The sequence below is a fragment of the Watersipora subatra genome, chromosome 2, assembly GCF_963576615.1.
Source record: "Watersipora subatra chromosome 2, tzWatSuba1.1, whole genome shotgun sequence".
In the NCBI taxonomy this organism is placed as follows: Eukaryota; Metazoa; Bryozoa; class Gymnolaemata; order Cheilostomatida; family Watersiporidae; genus Watersipora; species Watersipora subatra.
Window position 1 is genome coordinate 76,755,073 of NC_088709.1, and position 17,524 is coordinate 76,772,596.

The 17,524-nt window shown below is 37.1% G+C and overlaps 1 protein-coding gene across 1 annotated transcript; it reads right to left on the minus strand.

Annotated features, from left to right (window-relative positions):
* Positions 1-1,819: 1,819 nt before the first annotated feature.
* On the minus strand, positions 1,820-17,433 carry LOC137388584 (dynein axonemal heavy chain 6-like). The gene is made up of 15 exons (XM_068075065.1): positions 17,298-17,433; positions 15,448-15,589; positions 15,274-15,364; positions 12,121-12,304; positions 11,753-11,942; positions 10,632-10,779; positions 9,793-9,960; positions 8,042-8,173; positions 7,627-7,778; positions 7,127-7,310; positions 6,720-6,932; positions 4,110-4,243; positions 3,167-3,359; positions 2,916-3,075; positions 1,820-2,000 (listed from the first exon to the last, which is right to left on the minus strand). Exons 1-15 carry the CDS (start codon positions 17,336-17,338, stop codon positions 1,820-1,822), a joined length of 2,313 nt encoding a protein of 770 aa, XP_067931166.1. The 5' UTR covers positions 17,339-17,433.
* Positions 17,434-17,524: the final 91 nt, after the last annotated feature.

Here is a 17,524-nt window from a genome sequence, read left to right on the forward strand (position 1 = left end):
TAGTGATGGTATCTACCAAATACATTGTAGTGATGGTACCTACCAAATACATTGTAGTGATGGTACCTACCAAATACATTGTAGTGATGGTATCTACCAAATATATTGTAGTGATGGTATCTACCAAATACATTGTAGTGATGGTACCTACCAAATACATTGTAGTGATGGTACCTACCAAATACATTGTAGTGATGGTACCTACCAAATACATTGTAGTGATGGTATCTACCAAATATATTGTAGTGATGGTATCTACCAAATACATTGTAGTGATGGTATCTACCAAATACATTGTAGTGATGGTACCTACCAAATACATTGTAGTGATGGTATCTACCAAATACATTGTAGTGATGGTATCTACCAAATACATTGTAGTGATGGTATCTACCAAATACATTGCAGTGATGGTAGCTACCAAATACATTGGTAGCTACCATCACTGCATATAGTTTTATCTTCTAATGCCAAATTCATATGGCCTGAGCTCAATTATAAAACTATAACTTAGTTTAAATTGAGCAGCCTCAAAATCTAACAAAAAACGTTTCATAGAAACAACAACCCCTTCAGCTCGGCGCTCCCTGGCAATTGAATCGAAGCTTATTTAGCCCTCATTATACACCTGGTTATACATATATAATGGTATTCTATGGTATCCTCAAGTCAGTTTTCTTTTTAACAGAACACATTTTCAGTTAGAAAACGTAATAAAAAACCGATAACAATTGAAACAACTTGCCTTGCATACTAGAGGAATTGAAAATAAGGCAAGAAAGCGCCTAGTAAGAGAGGATTACTCCAGAACAGAAATAAGGGTTTGCGAAGAGTTTAGGAACAGGGCCTACTTGATGAAAAACATAGCTGAAAGAAGGCCTATAAAGACAGCTAAAATGTTTGCCTACCGGATGGAACATCACTAACAGCTCTAGAAGTTGAGGTTCGTCTGCTCTCGGTAGTAAATACACTCCTTGTCTCCCAGGTGACGGGTGTTAGAGATGTAAAGTTAGTCATGTCGTCTAAACATCAAGCGAGTGTGACAACAAAAAGCAGGTGCAAAGCAACATAATCTACCAGAAACACAAAGTGAAGCTGTGCGTACACCATGCAGGGATGATAAAAGACTGACATTCTGTGCAGGTAGTTCCAGACAGAACAAAACATTAGATGCCTAAATATGAATATGGGTGATCCATGTTGTCACAAAATAAACGAAAAGCATAATCCTAGATTTAGCAAGCGTATGCACAGTTTCCTGGTGTTAAAAACAAAAGCGTGTTGTAGCTGCATGCTCTTTTCATGTAGAGGAGACAACTTCAGCACAAGCTACATACTATACTACAATTAAACCAACTAGAGCCAATGGATGCTGGGTGAGTAACTCGCATGATTAACCAACATGATTGGATGACACCAATTACCTACTTCTAGATTCTATCACCTTGTTTACATATTTCACTTATTTTTAGCATTATGCTGTAACATCAGTGAATGTTATAACACCAACAGAAAAGAATAAATTTTGTGAGTTGTACAATGAGGAATTGCCTGCTCATAATTGCCGATGCCTTATCTAGTTGCTCACCCATAGAGTGCTAATATGTTTGCCTAAAACACAAATATTTGCATTTCATATCTGGTTAGATTTCATAGTTTGCCTGCTTTTTGATGTAAATTAAGTAAAAAATGAATTAGCCAACAGCGTGAGTATAGCAAGCCTTAAAACAGTTAATGTGACTATTGCTGACAACACTAATTGATACACACTGCAGCATGAAGCACAAGCTATGATTTATGAGCGATTCCCAGAGCTTCACTAACCAGATACAGACACGCCTATAGTGCTAGCTTCTTCTCCCGCCTGAAGAGGATGTGGAGCTGGCATTGACTCAGATACACGGATAGCCTGAGATCCAATTTCTGCATGATCTGATTCATCGCTGCTGGAGTTGTCTCTGCCTTGCAGTTCAGATTTCTCATAGAGACTGCGGTACTGGCTGCAGAAGATAGCAATGGGCTAATAAAGCAAAGCTAAAAAGACCACATTTACACAGTTTTTGTATTAATATAAAGTACATTACCATGTTTTAAGAAATAAGATAAAGATTTCTAGTAGAATGCAAGTCTTCTGACAGACTTTGAAAATTCCAAATGACAGTACAAATAACTGCTCAACTTAGAGATATTCTGAACTTTAAATTGTTATTAAAAATGGCAAAACAGCAGTTTCAGGCAACCACACATCTTCTACTGTTGCTGTTTGGAAATACACAATAGATTTATACGCAATAGAGTGGTTATACGCAATAGAGTGGTTATACACAATAGAGTGGTTATATGAAATAGAGTGGTTATATGCAATAGAGTGGTTATACGCAATAGAGTGGTTATACGCAATAGAGTGGTTATACGCAATAGAGTGGTTATATGAAATAGAGTGGTTATATGCAATAGAGTGGTTATACGCAATAAAGTGGTTATACGCAATAGAGTGGTTATACGCAATAGAGTGGTTATACACAATAGAGTGGTTATATGAAATAGAGTGGTTATATGCAATAGAGTGGTTATACGCAATAGAGTGGTTATACGCAATAGAGTGGTTATACGCAATAGAGTGGTTATATGAAATAGAGTGGTTATATGCAATAGAGTGGTTATATGCAATAGAGTGGTTATACGCAATAGAGTGGTTATATGAAATAGAGTGGTTATACACAATAGAGTGGTTATACGCAATAGAGTGGTTATACACAATAGAGTGGTTATATGAAATAGAGTGGTTATATGCAATAGAGTGGTTATATGCAATAGAGTGGTTATACGCAATAGAGTGGTTATACGCAATAGAGTGGTTATACACAAATACCTCTACAAGCACCACCAAAAATTGATGAAAAGTGAATCATTACCGCTCTGCTCGATAATCATCAAATGTTGGTTTCACATCGTCTTGTTCTGGGCTCATCAGACCATCGGCAAGGTTTATAGTTGTTTCTGTGAATGGAGTTATCGCACCTTGGTACGCATCCTCACTATCATTGTCTTCCAATGCCCGGCTTGATTTATCACCTGCAATGATTTCAAAAAAACCTATATGCAAGGGTAATATAGAGCAGTATGATTCAAGAGAGAGAATATAAATGTATAGACCTTTGTAAACATACAGCCTTACCTCCATGAGTATGCAGAAAGCTATCTGGGTCCATGTCCCTTTCACTGAAAGGAGTCACAACATCTGTAGTCACCTCTGTCATACTACCATCACTCAGGTCACTGTCATCAGAGTCAGTATCATCGCCGAGGGTATGACCGAATGGTAATGGAGTACCCTTCATGGCATCTTTGTTGCTTTTCTACAGAGAGTAGATAACTCTAGTAGCGGTAATTATTCACCTAACTTGTAAATATTAATCTAAGTCACTAATACTACAGTCAGACATGTAAATATTAATCCAAGTCACTAATACTACAGTCAGACATGTAAGTATTAATCCAAGTCACTAATACTACAGTCAGACATGTAAATATTAATCCAAGTCACTAATACTACAGTCAGACATGTAAATATTAATCCAAGTCACTAATACTACAGTCAGACACGTAAATATTAATCCAAGTCACTAATACTACGGTCAGACATGTAAATATTAATCCAAGTCACTAATACTACAGTCAGACATGTAAATATTAATCCAAGTCACTAATACTACAGTCAGACATGTAAATATTAATCCAAGTCACTAATACTACGGTCAGACATGTAAATATTAATCCAAGTCACTAATACTACAGTCAGACATGTAAATATTAATCCAAGTCACTAATACTACAGTCAGACATGTAAATATTAATCCAAGTCACTAATACTACAGTCAGACATGTAAATATTAATCCAAGTCACTAATACTACAGTCAGACATGTAAATATTAATCCAAGTCACTAATACTACAGTCAGACACGTAAATATTAATCCAAGTCACTAATACTACAGTCAGACATGTAAATATTAATCCAAGTCACTAATACTACAGTCAGACATGTAAATATTAATCCAAGTCACTAATGCTACGGTCAGACATGTAGCAGCGAATAAACTTCCTACCTCATACAGCTTTTTGTCTTCCATCACCGCCCGCATGTGCCGAGAAGCAGCATGGGAATCTATCCAATCAGGACTTGCGGTACAAAAATGTTTTTCTACTAGATCTCTTAGTGTCCGCCTAAACCAAAGATCATCTACAAGAAAATTCCAAAGTTGACAAAGTGATCTGTTGTATCCGCAACAGTCTTGGTTTTAAATGGTTGAAACTAAGATAGCAGTTGCTTTCTCATGAATAATTAAAGTATTGTAGCTTTCCAGGGACAATTGCTCTATGTCCCTAAATCAGAATTGCTCCGTTTGAACTCCTTTTAAAATCTGTTAATTTGCTTCAATAAACCAAACATTCAGACTACGGTGATTTTAGTGAGCTTACACAAAGGGAGAAGTGGGTGTTAAACAAAGGGGGGGGGGAAGAGTTACACAAGGGGGGGGTGAAGAGTCAGCTGGAGACTTGGCCTAGCTAATCATGTCCTTTGATAAAATTGCCATGAAGTTTAAATGATATTCTTCTGTTTAGTTAAGTGATTCGTAATTTCAGATTAGTTTACTTTTATCTTAGATAACAGAATTCAACGAAGAAGGGCCAATGACAACACCCAAAATAAGCAAAAGTTCATTAAAATTGAACTACAAGAAACAGTCATAAAATGAAAGCTAAAATAATCGGAAGTACAGTCCTGCCTCGATTTACGATCATCTCAATTTGCAACTAATTTTACGTATGATGTAAAACTTGAGCAAATATCTGTTCAATAATCGGACATAAATGTAAATTCAGACATATGTCTGAACTTTCTAGAGGTACTGCAGTTGTAGATAAGTGCGTAATGCTTTTCCTTGAATTGAAACAAAAAATAACTAAAAAACGCGAGCAAACATCTTTTAACATATTTTGTAAAACTATCGATAGGGAGACAATGAAAGCCATGCAAAAAATAAGCAAAAGTGAACAGACTATAAAATGGCCATTAAAAGGTAGAAAATATCAGATGTAAAAACTAAAACTATAAATAGGTTATATTAATTTTATGTTTATGTAACCTAACTTAGACTAGTTCCACATGACTAGTTCCTAGACTAGTTCCATCAACTGCTCTACTCATGTCCATATTCCCTGTTCACAGGTCTCTAATGTCTCAATACAAAAGTACAATAGCAAAGTGACAATACAAATATTTTTGTTTATAATTATTTTACTTACCTAGTGTATAACTTAATGTTTTACCCGTAGTTTCATACAAAACTCTATTTACCATATTTGTTCTGAGGCCAACATACCAACCACCATATTTGTTCTGAGGCCAACATACCAACCACCATATTTGTTCTGAGGCCAACATACCAATTGTTAAGGTATTGATATTTTAACTTAATTAAACAAAATACATTGTGTGTTTTTGAGAACTAAACATGAAAACAGAATAAGTTTGTATGTCAAGGTTTGACTGTAAATGTTTAGTTTGTATGTCAAGGTATGACAGTAAATGTTTAGTTTGTATGTCAAGGTTTGACTGTAAATGTTTAATTTGTATGTCAAGGTATGACTGTAAATGTTTAGTTTGTATGTCAAGGTATGACAGTAAATGTTTAGTTTGTATGTCAAGGTTTGACTGTAAATGTTTAATTTGTATGTCAAGGTATGACTGTAAATGTTTAGTTTGTATGTCAAGGTATGACTGTAAATGTTTAGTTTGTATGTCAAGTTATGACTGTAAATGTTTTAGAACAATTAATGTTTGAGAGTTTGGAATCCTGCGTTATTTGTTGCTAGAAATTTGACTGAAGCTAATTCTTACGACCTCGCACAGATGAAATGATGATTTTATCTCAAGATTTGTGGTTCACCCATTGAAGCAGATATTATCCATGCACTTACCTATTGTAAAACTCACTTAAATATTTGCTTAGTTGATGAATATGATTAGTGCGGTCAGATTTCTATGATTATGTTAGCACGAAAATGGAAGACGAAAATGTATAATGCGAGTATTATAAATCGTATGTATATAAGTCGCAACACGAGATATGACTACAAATATACAAAGTAGCAATAACACCTTGATTATTTCACCTGGTTTAATCATCACCACCAAGAGGACTTTGCGATTGGCTTGCTGAAACCTTTGAATTTTCCAAGCTCTCTAAACACTTAAAGTTAAGTTTCCACCTGTAGCAGGTGTCACACGCCTGCACCTGTAACAGGTGTCACATGCCTGCACCAATAGTAGGTGTCACATGCCTGCACCAATAGTAGGTGTCACACGCCTGCACCAGTAGTAGGTGTCACGTGCCTGCACCTGTAGCAGGTGTCACACGCCTGCACCAGTAGCAGATGTCACATGCCTGCACCTGTAGCAAGTGTCACAGGCCTACACTAATAGTAGGTGTCACATGCCTGCACCAGTAGTAGGTGACACACGCCTACACCAGTAGTAGGCGTCACATGCCTGCACCTGTAGCAGGTGTCACATGCCTGCACCAGTAGTAGGTGTCACATGCCTGCACTTGTAGCAGGTGTCACATGCCTGCAACTGTAGTAGGTGTCAAATGCCTGCACCAGTAGCAGATGTCATGCCTCAAATGGAGCAAGAAAACAAACAGCTAACTCACCATCATCGCTGAGCAGACGATCGGCAAATGTCCTTGAGACCTCATGACACCACAGTCTCACAAGCACAGGCATCATTGGCAATGCAGCGTCCGCTGACTGATTCCTTGTGTCCTTACTGTCCTTGACACTTAGTGATTTGAACTTCTCCTTGCTGACTTTGCCACCAGGTAGCATTCCTCCAAAGAGCGATTGTACATTGCTCACTGCGCCTGCTGACAAACCATGCACAAATGTTATGTATGCAGCAAATTCTCAGTGTAACAGAAGGCAGTATCATAGGCTAATCTAAATCAGCCAATCAATGCTCATGTAACAAAGGTTCAGCCAACCAATGCTCATGTAACAGTGCCAAGATAGCAGAGACTCAGCCTATCAGTACTAATGTTTATATAGTTGCTACACTCACCATTTTCCTTTTTGGCACGAGCTCTACGGGGTTTTGACTTTGTTTTTCTAGGTGACAGAAGCAGCATGCCTTCAACGATGCGTCCGATATCATGTAGGGTGAACACATAGTGGCTCTGAGCCGGAGTGGCTCTAAACTTTGATCTCATGAGCTTGTAGAGGTCAAGCATACCTTGCATCATTGCCTGATCAACAAGAAAAGGATGTATTGCACGACAGAAATGTTATTTTAAGGAAACCAATTAAAGTTTTGATAATTCATAGAACTATACATAGCAATCTAAACTAATCCATTTAATCTAATCCAAATTTAAAAGTACAAAGTTTACTTATCCATAGTTACGCATAACGCATAGAGCTGAGTTAATCTATAGAGCTATGTATAAGCGTACACTAAGTTAATCATAGAACTATGTATAAGGTAGAGCTGAGTTAATCGATAGAGCTATGCAGAAAAGCGTTGAGTTGCAGCACCTTGGCTAGTTCATAGTGATGCTCAACAGCGTAACTTGGGAACTCCTCTAGCCATGTCTGCAGAGACTTCCCATACAGAGTGTGCATTCCATCATCGGTTGGTGAAAAGAAGTTGATAACTGCCATCTGCCTAATGAGCCTATCAGACAGACTGTGGGCATTCACTCCGAACCCGCTCCCTGGCAACAAATATTAGTACGAGGCATCACGAGATGATACGTAAGAAAGTTGTTTATAGTTATCACTGCATTACATCCTGTCTTTTACAGTACTAGATCTATCTAGGAACTTCATTGAATGAGCATGTCTGCCTGATCCAGCCTGATCCATTCCAGATAGAGCTATCTCTATTCACTTGATAATCACAGAATGAGAGTGATAGTTCTAGACAACTCAAACCTGTGCAGACAACTCAAACGTTGCTCAAGATAAGTTTTAGTACCTGCATGCCCAGGAGAAGCACATGCCATAATGAATGTGGCTGGTTTTGTATCCTCGAACACAAATCTCTTCCTGTCGTAAGTTATCTTGTGGGCAGTCACCTCTCTGAGCGCCTCGAGACATGGCTGCATGGCTGGTGGAAAGAGCATAGATAAGAGCATTATGTTACTTCTATGCTTTCACATTTGTACTCTCACCCACCATGTATATACTTATCGAATTTACTTATTAGTTATTACGTACATACACCCCTTACATAAAGGATCTGCAGGCTCTTCTGCATACATTCTCCACATAAAATCCTTCCCGCTTAAGGCTGGTTCACACTACGTCGCCGTATCTCAGCGTTCATGCCACAATACTTCGGTGATTGTCGATGATGGCAATGTTCACACTAGCACAAAGCCATCCGCGTTTGTATCAGGGAACAGTCGTCGACATTACGTTCTCATATATAACGCGGTCACTGGAGCGTCAGCGATAGGCGTGGCCTAATTAATAACAGACCATTGAGACGCACGTAACCATTCGCGTTTCGGTTTAGTAGCAAAAGCTAGTACCGCGCGCATCGAGTGATCGCTTTTGTTGAAGATGGATAGAAAATTAAAACTAAGAAAAGTACTTGTCTTAGCATTGCTCAGACGAAGAAACCGACTTGACAACAGCAGCAAGCAGCAGAGCTTTACACCTGAAAGAAGATGGTGGGTGCCGGATGCGTCCAGCCTGGAAGAGAAGAAATCAAGGACAATTTAACGCACTCTATTATACATCGCGCAATGAAGACTGTGAAATGTTTTTTTCGGTAAATAGAAAATATTAAAGTAAAGAGTAAATATGCATAGGCCTTACAAAAATATTTTCATAAACTTATCATAAACAAAACGAGTCAGTATAAAAAATGTTGTCGCGTATTTCTGATTCATGCTAGTCCAACGAGTGGAATATAGTCCTGCAGCAACTATCATAAACAGAAACCACGCTATCCGCGATCACGAATTGTCTTCACCGAAATAGTTCACATTACACGTGCTGTCGTCGATGCTCCGCGAACTATCGGGAAAGTTTGACAGCTGCAAACTTTCCCGACGTGTCCGCGATGCTTCGTCGATGCCATCAATTCACGGTTCACATAATCGACGATGAACGCCGAAAGGGAAACGCCGAGATACGGCGATATAGTGTGAACCGGCCTTTGGTCACATCTATCTCTTTACATTCTCACACACCTTCAAACCTCTCCCTACTTACATTCTAACACGCCTCCAAACTCCTCCCCTCCTTACATTTTAACATGCCTCCAAACTCCTCCCCTCCTTACATTTTAACATGCCTCCAAACTCCTCCCTCATCTATTTTTACACACCTCCAAACTCCTCCCTCTTACATTCTAACACGCCTCCAAATTCCTCCCTCATCTATTCTTACACACCTTCAAACTCCTCCCTTTTACATTCTAACACACTGCCAAACTCCTCCCCTTCTAAACTCCTCCCCTCTTTATATTCTTACGCACCTCTAAGTGCCTTATAATTTACACACTTTAAAACTGCTCTTCCCTTTGGAACCAGGTACCACTTTTTATAGATGATACTAAATGCCGCAACATAAATATTTGTTATTAAATCAGAAACAAGGTATCTCTTCAGACCAGGACATTTGGCTGTTAACAGTCACAACGGTGCCTACTTATAACATAACTTGGATATTCATTAATCACCCCTTCCCCCCTCACTATACATTAATTTCACTCACCACTGTCAGCGGGCCCTCGAGCAGCAGTGGACAAATCGTCTATAAAAAACATGTGCCTTTGTGGTGGCCTTACACCACCTCCTTGCGGTCCCAAGGCAAACACCGTTTTCTGCCGCAGGTCTTGGAGGCGAGTAATTATGATATGTTGAAACTGTGCCGAGGTCAGCCCTGCATGAAAAAACAGAGCAGTCAATGTCAGATAATAGTACTGAAAATGATAATGATACAGTTTTGCAGTTTGTAGAAAGACTAACTGAACGCCCAGCATTGCACAGGTAATAAAGATTTTTTGCACAATAAGTTTATTTTTAATCAACATGTACAACATTTTCCATTCTATTTCTATATTGCAATGTAGTTGCCTGCCCCTGCAGTTGCCTGCCACTGCAGTTGCCTGCCACTGCAGTTGCCTGCCACTGCAGTTGTCTGCCACTGCAGTTGCCTGCCTCTGCAGTTGTCTGCCACTGCAGTTGTCTGCCACTGCAGTTACCTGCAGTGGCAGACAACTACATTACCTGCCAATGTTTGTAAGTTGTGTTTTAATGCCTGTGCAATGCCGGACTTTCAGCTATTATACATATATTTATAGCACTTTAGGAAGTCTGGGCACGCATTTTTCTTCTAGTGCTTCAAGCATGCTACCTGAAGTGTAAAGCGTGCATATTGTAACCAATTGCCATTACAGATTGGCAGATGTAGTATGACAACAATTATACCATAGTATGGCAAGGCATAGCGGTTAGCCCCTGCCTGCAAAACCGTATGTCTGAGGTAAATTCTATTGCAAAGCGGAAGCTATAACAGAATATATGACAAACAAACCAATCTTCCACTCATACCTGGACACATAGCTATTTTGGTGTAATGCTGCCTCGTCATGAGCATATTGGTGACAAGTGCTGTTTTCCCTACTCCAGGCACACCAGTTATGAGAACATGGTTGTGTGCAGCAATCAACATCTCTGTGACATGGAAGATTCTTTCTATCTGTAAGTATACAGGTTACACAGCTAACGAGTGTGACCCTGTAAATTTACTATAAATGGGGCTACTATTAAATGGCATACAGATATTTTACAGACATGTTTAAAGCTTACATAATCTACAGTCAAATCTCATGCGATAATGATATGAAAAAATCTAATATATATAATATAATATATATAGTATAATCAAATCTAATGGAATTTAGCATTTATGCTGAATTCCATTAGATATGTTTTTATCTAAATTTTTATAAAGAATAGCTTTACTTGAGGTTTATATGAACCTATGGCTACCTACATGTCTGACTTGGCAATATATCAACGTGTTGACATGTGCCTTGCATGGCATATCAACTTTGTAATAGCTATACAAATTTTGGCATAATTTTGTCATAAAGTACATAAATGTATGGGCTACCAAACCTATCTTTGGTTTTTTCGTGACGTCATTCCATGAGTGCGGGACTGTGAATTTTAGTGGTCCGCAATCTTTGTAGACAACTTTTACCATTGAAAACACTTACCATTGAAGCTTGTGAAATTTATTTTTGTGAACGACGCTGTTGTTCGCAATTTTGTTGAACACTTTTTCGAAGGAATCCTGATATGAACTCAAAATAACACCAAAAATACTATTCAATAACGCAGAAAGAATGACGTTTGTTTGTCAACAAATATGGCGACGTTTCTGCAAACGAGTGCATGTGCAGCCAAATTGATGCATAAATAAAAATGAAGGATATGTTACCTACAAACAAATAAAACATATCAATAACCTTGACCCAAAAATGTATTTAGGTACTAATAAAACATATTAGTCAATGTGAAACACTTTCATGAGAATACCACCACACTTCAGCTTTTTCATGTGCGCAGCATGTGGGACTAGACAATGTATACTTTACTATGAGCTAAACCCTGCTAGAAGAGCACATTGCTGTGTGTCACCATAGCATTGTGTAGCCATAACTCACGTCTGATGTAATCACATAGTTGGCGGGAATGTTTCTCAGTCTCTCAGCAGGCTTGTCTTGCCATTTAGCAAGAACCTTCTCTTTGACATCCACAAATAAATCATAGACTGAGCCAGTCCTCGGCAGAGTCATAGAGACGGAACAGCGGTATAGAGCCTCCTTAGTATACTGGTCAAACTTGACCCTTGAGCTAGATTTATAATTAAAATAACATAATACACCTAACTAAAATACATGTGTGTTTCTATATATGTCAGCATCAACGAAACAAGATCAAAGAGTGTGAAAGAGACATAACACTTGGCTAGAAAAACTAGGTGTTTGAGCATCAGTCAACCACATGTGATGCATAGATTCGCATTGAGCACCTGTCAGAGAGATGGCCACCGAACCCCCAAACAAAACTGTAGACGAAGATGCATTTGACAAGGCTCTCGTGTGCAATGTAGTCTTCATCTTGGAGAGATTTAGATGCCGAAGAAGACTGGCTTCTTTGGTCTCCAGAGGTAGATGTGAGAGACTCAGAAATGCCACTTTCACCAAATGACATCCCTGGAGGGAGAGAAAACATGCGAGTTGAAACTGAAGAATTGAATAAGAACAATGTCTTCAAGTAAAAATCACGTTTTGTAAGGTGAGCTAGAAAGGAATTAAACATCTAGAAACATATAAAAAAACTATTCACATACAAATGGGTTACTGGTTACAAGTAATTGCATGGAACGCGTGTTATAGTGTGACAATCAATTTTTTATATATAAAAGATTGGTTAACAAATAAAATGGAAAAAGAGCATGTGTGCAAATGAACAAGGATAAAAAAGACATGACAAGATAAATTGATAGGTGACAGAGCGATAGTAGCGAGATATATGATAGAATAAGAGGAGACAGAGTAATGATAGAGAGATATATGATAGAATAAGAGGAGACAGAGTAATGATAGAGAGATATATGATAGAATAAGAGGAGACAGAGTAATGGTAGAGAGATATATGATAGAATAAGAGGAGACAGAGTAGTAGTAGAGAGATATATGATAGAATAAGAGGAGACAGAGTAGTGATAGAGAGATATATGATAGAATAAGAGGAGACAGAGTAATGGTAGAGAGATATATGATAGAATAAGAAGAGACAGAGTAACGATAGAGAGATATATGATAGAATAAGAGGAGACAGAGTAGTAGTAGAGAGATATATGATAGAATAAGAGGAGACAGAGTAACGATAGAGAGATATATGATAGAATAAGAAGAGACAGAGTAATGATAGAGAGATATATGATAGAATAAAAAGAGACAGAGTAACGATAGAGAGATATATGATAGAATAAGAAGAGACAGAGTAATGATAGAGAGATATATGATAGAATAAGAAGAGACAGAGTAATGATAGAGAGATATATGATAGAATAAGAAGAGATAGAGTAATGATAGAGAGATATATGATAGAATAAGAGGAGACAGAGTAGTGATAGAGAGATATATGATAGAATAAGAAGAGACAGAGTAATGATAGAGAGATATATGATAGAATAAGAAGAGACAGAGTAATGATAGAGAGATATATGATAGAATAAGAAGAGACAGAGTAACGATAGAGAGATATATGATAGAATAAGAGGAGACAGAGTAGTAGTAGAGAGATATATGATAGAATAAGAAGAGACAGAGTAATGATAGAGAAATATATGATAGAATAAGAGGAGACAGAGTAGTGGTAGAGAGATATATAATAGAATAAGAGGAGACAGAGTAATGGTAGAGAGATATATGATAGAATAAGAAGAGACAGAGTAATGATAGAGAGATATATGATAGAATAAGAAGAGACAGAGTAACGATAGAGAGATATATGATAGAATAAGAGGAGACAGAGTAGTAGTAGAGAGATATATGATAGAATAAGAAGAGACAGAGTAATGATAGAGAGATATATGATAGAATAAGAAGAGACAGAGTAACGATAGAGAGATATATGATAGAATAAGAGGAGACAGAGTAGTGATAGAGAGATATATGATAGAATAAGAAGAGATAGAGTAATGATAGAGAGATATATGATAGAATAAGAGGAGACAGAGTAGTGATAGAGAGATATATGATAGAATAAGAAGAGACAGAGTAATGGTAGAGAGATATATGACAGAATAAGAGGAGACAGAGTAATGATAAAGAGATATATGATAGAATAAGAAGAGACAGAGTAGTGGTAGAGAGATATATGATAGAATAAGAGGAGACAGAGTAATGATAGAGAGATATATGATAGAATAAGAAGAGACAGAGTAATGATAGAGAGATATATGATAGAATAAGAGGAGACAGAGTAGTGGTAGAGAGATATATGATAGAATAAGAAGAGACAGAGTAGTGATAGAGAGATATATGATAGAATAAAAAGAGACAGAGTAGTGATAGAGAGATATATGATAGAATAAGAGGAGACAGAGTAATGATAGAGAGATATATGATAGAATAAGAGGAGAGAGAGTAATGAGAAAGAGATATATGATAGAATAAGAGGAGACAGAGTAATGAGAAAGAGATATATGATAGAATAAAAGGAGACAGAGTAATGGTAGAGAGATATATGATAGAATAAGAAGAAACAGAGTAATGATAGAGAGATATATGATAGAATAAGTAGAGATAGAGTAATGATAGAGAGATATATGATAGAATAAGAGGAGACAGAGTAACGATAGAGAGATATACGATAGAATAAGAAGAAACAGAGTAATGATAGAGAGATATATGATAGAATAAGTAGAGATAGAGCAATAGTAGAGAGTGGATAGGGGATATCCTAAGCAGAGTAAAATGAGAGAAAAACAAAAAAACATTATAAAGAAACAAGTCAAAACGGATACATGTAAAAGTTATAATGGAATACAACAAGGAAGCTACTAGACATAATTATAAGTAACAAGAATAGAGTTAACAAGGGAGCTAGTGCACTCGGTTAGTATATCAACTGATATCTATAAACTTACTTGAGAACCTAAGGCCTGGTGCAAGAGAAAATACAGTACATGAGCTATGTTCATGCACTGATCAGCTAAAGGCTAAACATAATTGCATGAATCAATTAAAAAAAGGTGAATCATTCTTCAAAATGCTTGATGTAGGTAGTCAGACATTCGAAATCCAAAGTAAATTTCCATAGCTAACGTTAAGCACAACAATTGCATTAATCCTTTTGGATGGAGTTGTCAAACCATGAAACATAACTATTTAGTTTCTCCAGATCTTTGAACGGCTGCGTTGACTTGCAACCTTTTGCAAGCACAGACCTTGTATGTCTCTTTAGCAGCTGGTGCACACCACTTATATGCACCTGAGCATCTGCCATGATCTACCACTTTGTTGTAACATGATCTGCTAAGAAAGCTGAAGTAAAATAGTCTCTATACAACCAGTACTAGAGGTTTGGTAGAAGGCTTGTAAATATATGCAAGGCCTCTCAGCCTCCCTCAAAAAATACAATGCCACTTGCCAGGCTGAACTAGATCACTGACCTGCATTCAGTGAAGCCTCTGATGTATTGCTGGCATCCCTCAACATGTACTTGTTTAGAAGTGCTGTAATAATCTTGAGAAATGTTTGTACCTGAAGCACACAGAAAGTGAGAATATAATAAAGATCATTTTTACCCTGAGTCTGTATGCTTTACATAAAATTCATATGCTTACTTCATGCATGCCACGGACTGAGTTCCTGTAGCTGCCATGCCTGTTGGTAAGGTTTGCGTCTAGAGCTTTCTCCAAATCACTTTCAATGAACTTGAGAGTAGGCTCAAACATTTCTGTGATCATTGTGTTCAAGACCTTCAGACTACAAAGAGTAACAACATGAATCTGAGAGCTGAGGTTAAGTTAGATAATCTAGAAACTTGACTTGAATAAATTGGACTAAACTTGATTCGAAAACTTTTTGCGAATAAACTATTATTTGTAAAAATGTAGAGATTGATTCAATTATGCAATACAATTTTAATGAATACACATGACAAAATATTTTAAAAGTACCTTTTTATGAAAACTAATAACCATTAGAACACGCGCCTATGCTCTACTTGTTGACCCTTCAGTCTGTTTAACCAAGAGGACTGTCTTCATCTCTTTCACAGCAATAATATTTTATATAATAACAATAACTAAATAATAATATCTAGTCAGAAGTAAAGTGATGTTGATTTTAAGACCTTTTTTAAATAATCAAAACTCAAATAAAATTGTTTCCAATAAAATATGACTTTTTAAGATTATGCTACGGGTAATAAAGAGCTGTTGTTGTAAAGCTACGACACAAAGAATGTACATGGCAGTCAGCTATTATATGGACAGGTTGAAAGTGCTGCTGATCTATTTATCAATTCAATTGGACAGATATTCTTGTTAGAGATTTAACAAGTAATTATACTTGTAATACCAAACAAATCAAAATAAATTTGAAGGCTTGAGAGTCTCAAGCCTTTCTCAAGCCAAGTCTCAAGTTGAGACTTGACTGATGCTGATTTAACACTTGGTGAGTTGACTTATATTCTAAGTACTTGATTCTAGTGAGTGACTAACAGAACTCGCTATCAGTCGCTAGTCTGACGAGGTAGGAGAAGATTTACCACTCATCATTCTTCACCAGCACAAGAAAGACTAACAGAACATGAGAAAACAAAGAAGAGCCATAACATTCATGTGTGTACCAAGTTTACCAGGTAAAACATGAGATGAGAAGGACTCGAGTAACATGAGTGAAAAATCTGACTGAAATGGTTCAAGAGGATGACAAGTTTGAAATGGTTAAGATGTTAGCTTGACAACAGCGGTTTCGGTTCTAAGTGGAGACAATTCCAGTCAACTATTTCATCTGAGTTGGTTTGTATTTGTACCTGTTTCTTTATCAACATCTCTCATTTTTAACAAAACAGAAAATACTTATCAAAGAAAACTTACAGCTTCAACCAGCAAGCAACAGAAACTCCTCTGAAATTGAAGAGCAATTACATGATGTTACAAGACATTGATACACTAATTGCTACAAAGAGTTGTCACCTCTTTAAACTACATCAACCTGAATACATACACTCCAGGGCTATGGTGTATGAATCAGCGCTTAAGATCTTTCACTGACTATACGTAATAAAACAGCTAAACTGGTTATAGGTTAAACACGATGTAATACAGTTTTACATGTTGATGTAACTCTCCCGCATACATCTATTGTTCATATCGGTTTACATGTAATTCTCCATGCATACATCTATCCTTCATATAGATATAACTCTCTACATAGAAATTCATCAATTATATAGACAAAACTATCTACATAGACCTCTATAACTTATGTAAACATAAATTTCAACATATGCATTTACTAGTCCTAAAGCACATTTGATTCTTGCAATTGTGCAAAAAGCAAGATTGGTGTCTAGCCATTTTCTTTTCATCACAAGAATATGCATATTTATACTAACATACAAACAAATGCCTCTATAGATTGTCTATCAATTATACGCAGCATAAAGTACCCCTAGAAACTTCACCTTGCTGTGTTGAACACCCACTTGTGCCTCGCTTGAAGCATCCAATTAGACACAAGGTACTTCCAGTGATTGAGGGTGTTTGGACAATGCACAACCGAGCTTCGAGCTACACTTGATGGAGATGCGTTACACAGTGTTCCCGTCTCAAATATCAGTGAAGTGAAACCTGGTTAGAATCAAAACAGAAGCTAATAGAGAAGGAAGAGTGCTTGTCAAAAGACCAGAAT

Bases quoted from the DNA above. Each gene is read 5' to 3' on its own strand.
- LOC137388584 (XM_068075065.1), bottom strand. From the start codon at position 17,338: ATGCTTCAAGCGAGGCACAAGTGGGTGTTCAACACAGCAAG. The intron at 12,305-15,273 runs GTCAGTGATCTA...CTCTCCCTCCAG, and splicing joins AGAGGCTTCACTGAATGCAG to GGATGTCATTTGGTGAAAGT. The intron at 7,311-7,626 runs GTTGAGCATCAC...CTTGTTGATCAG, and splicing joins AGGAGTTCCCAAGTTACGCT to GCAATGATGCAAGGTATGCT.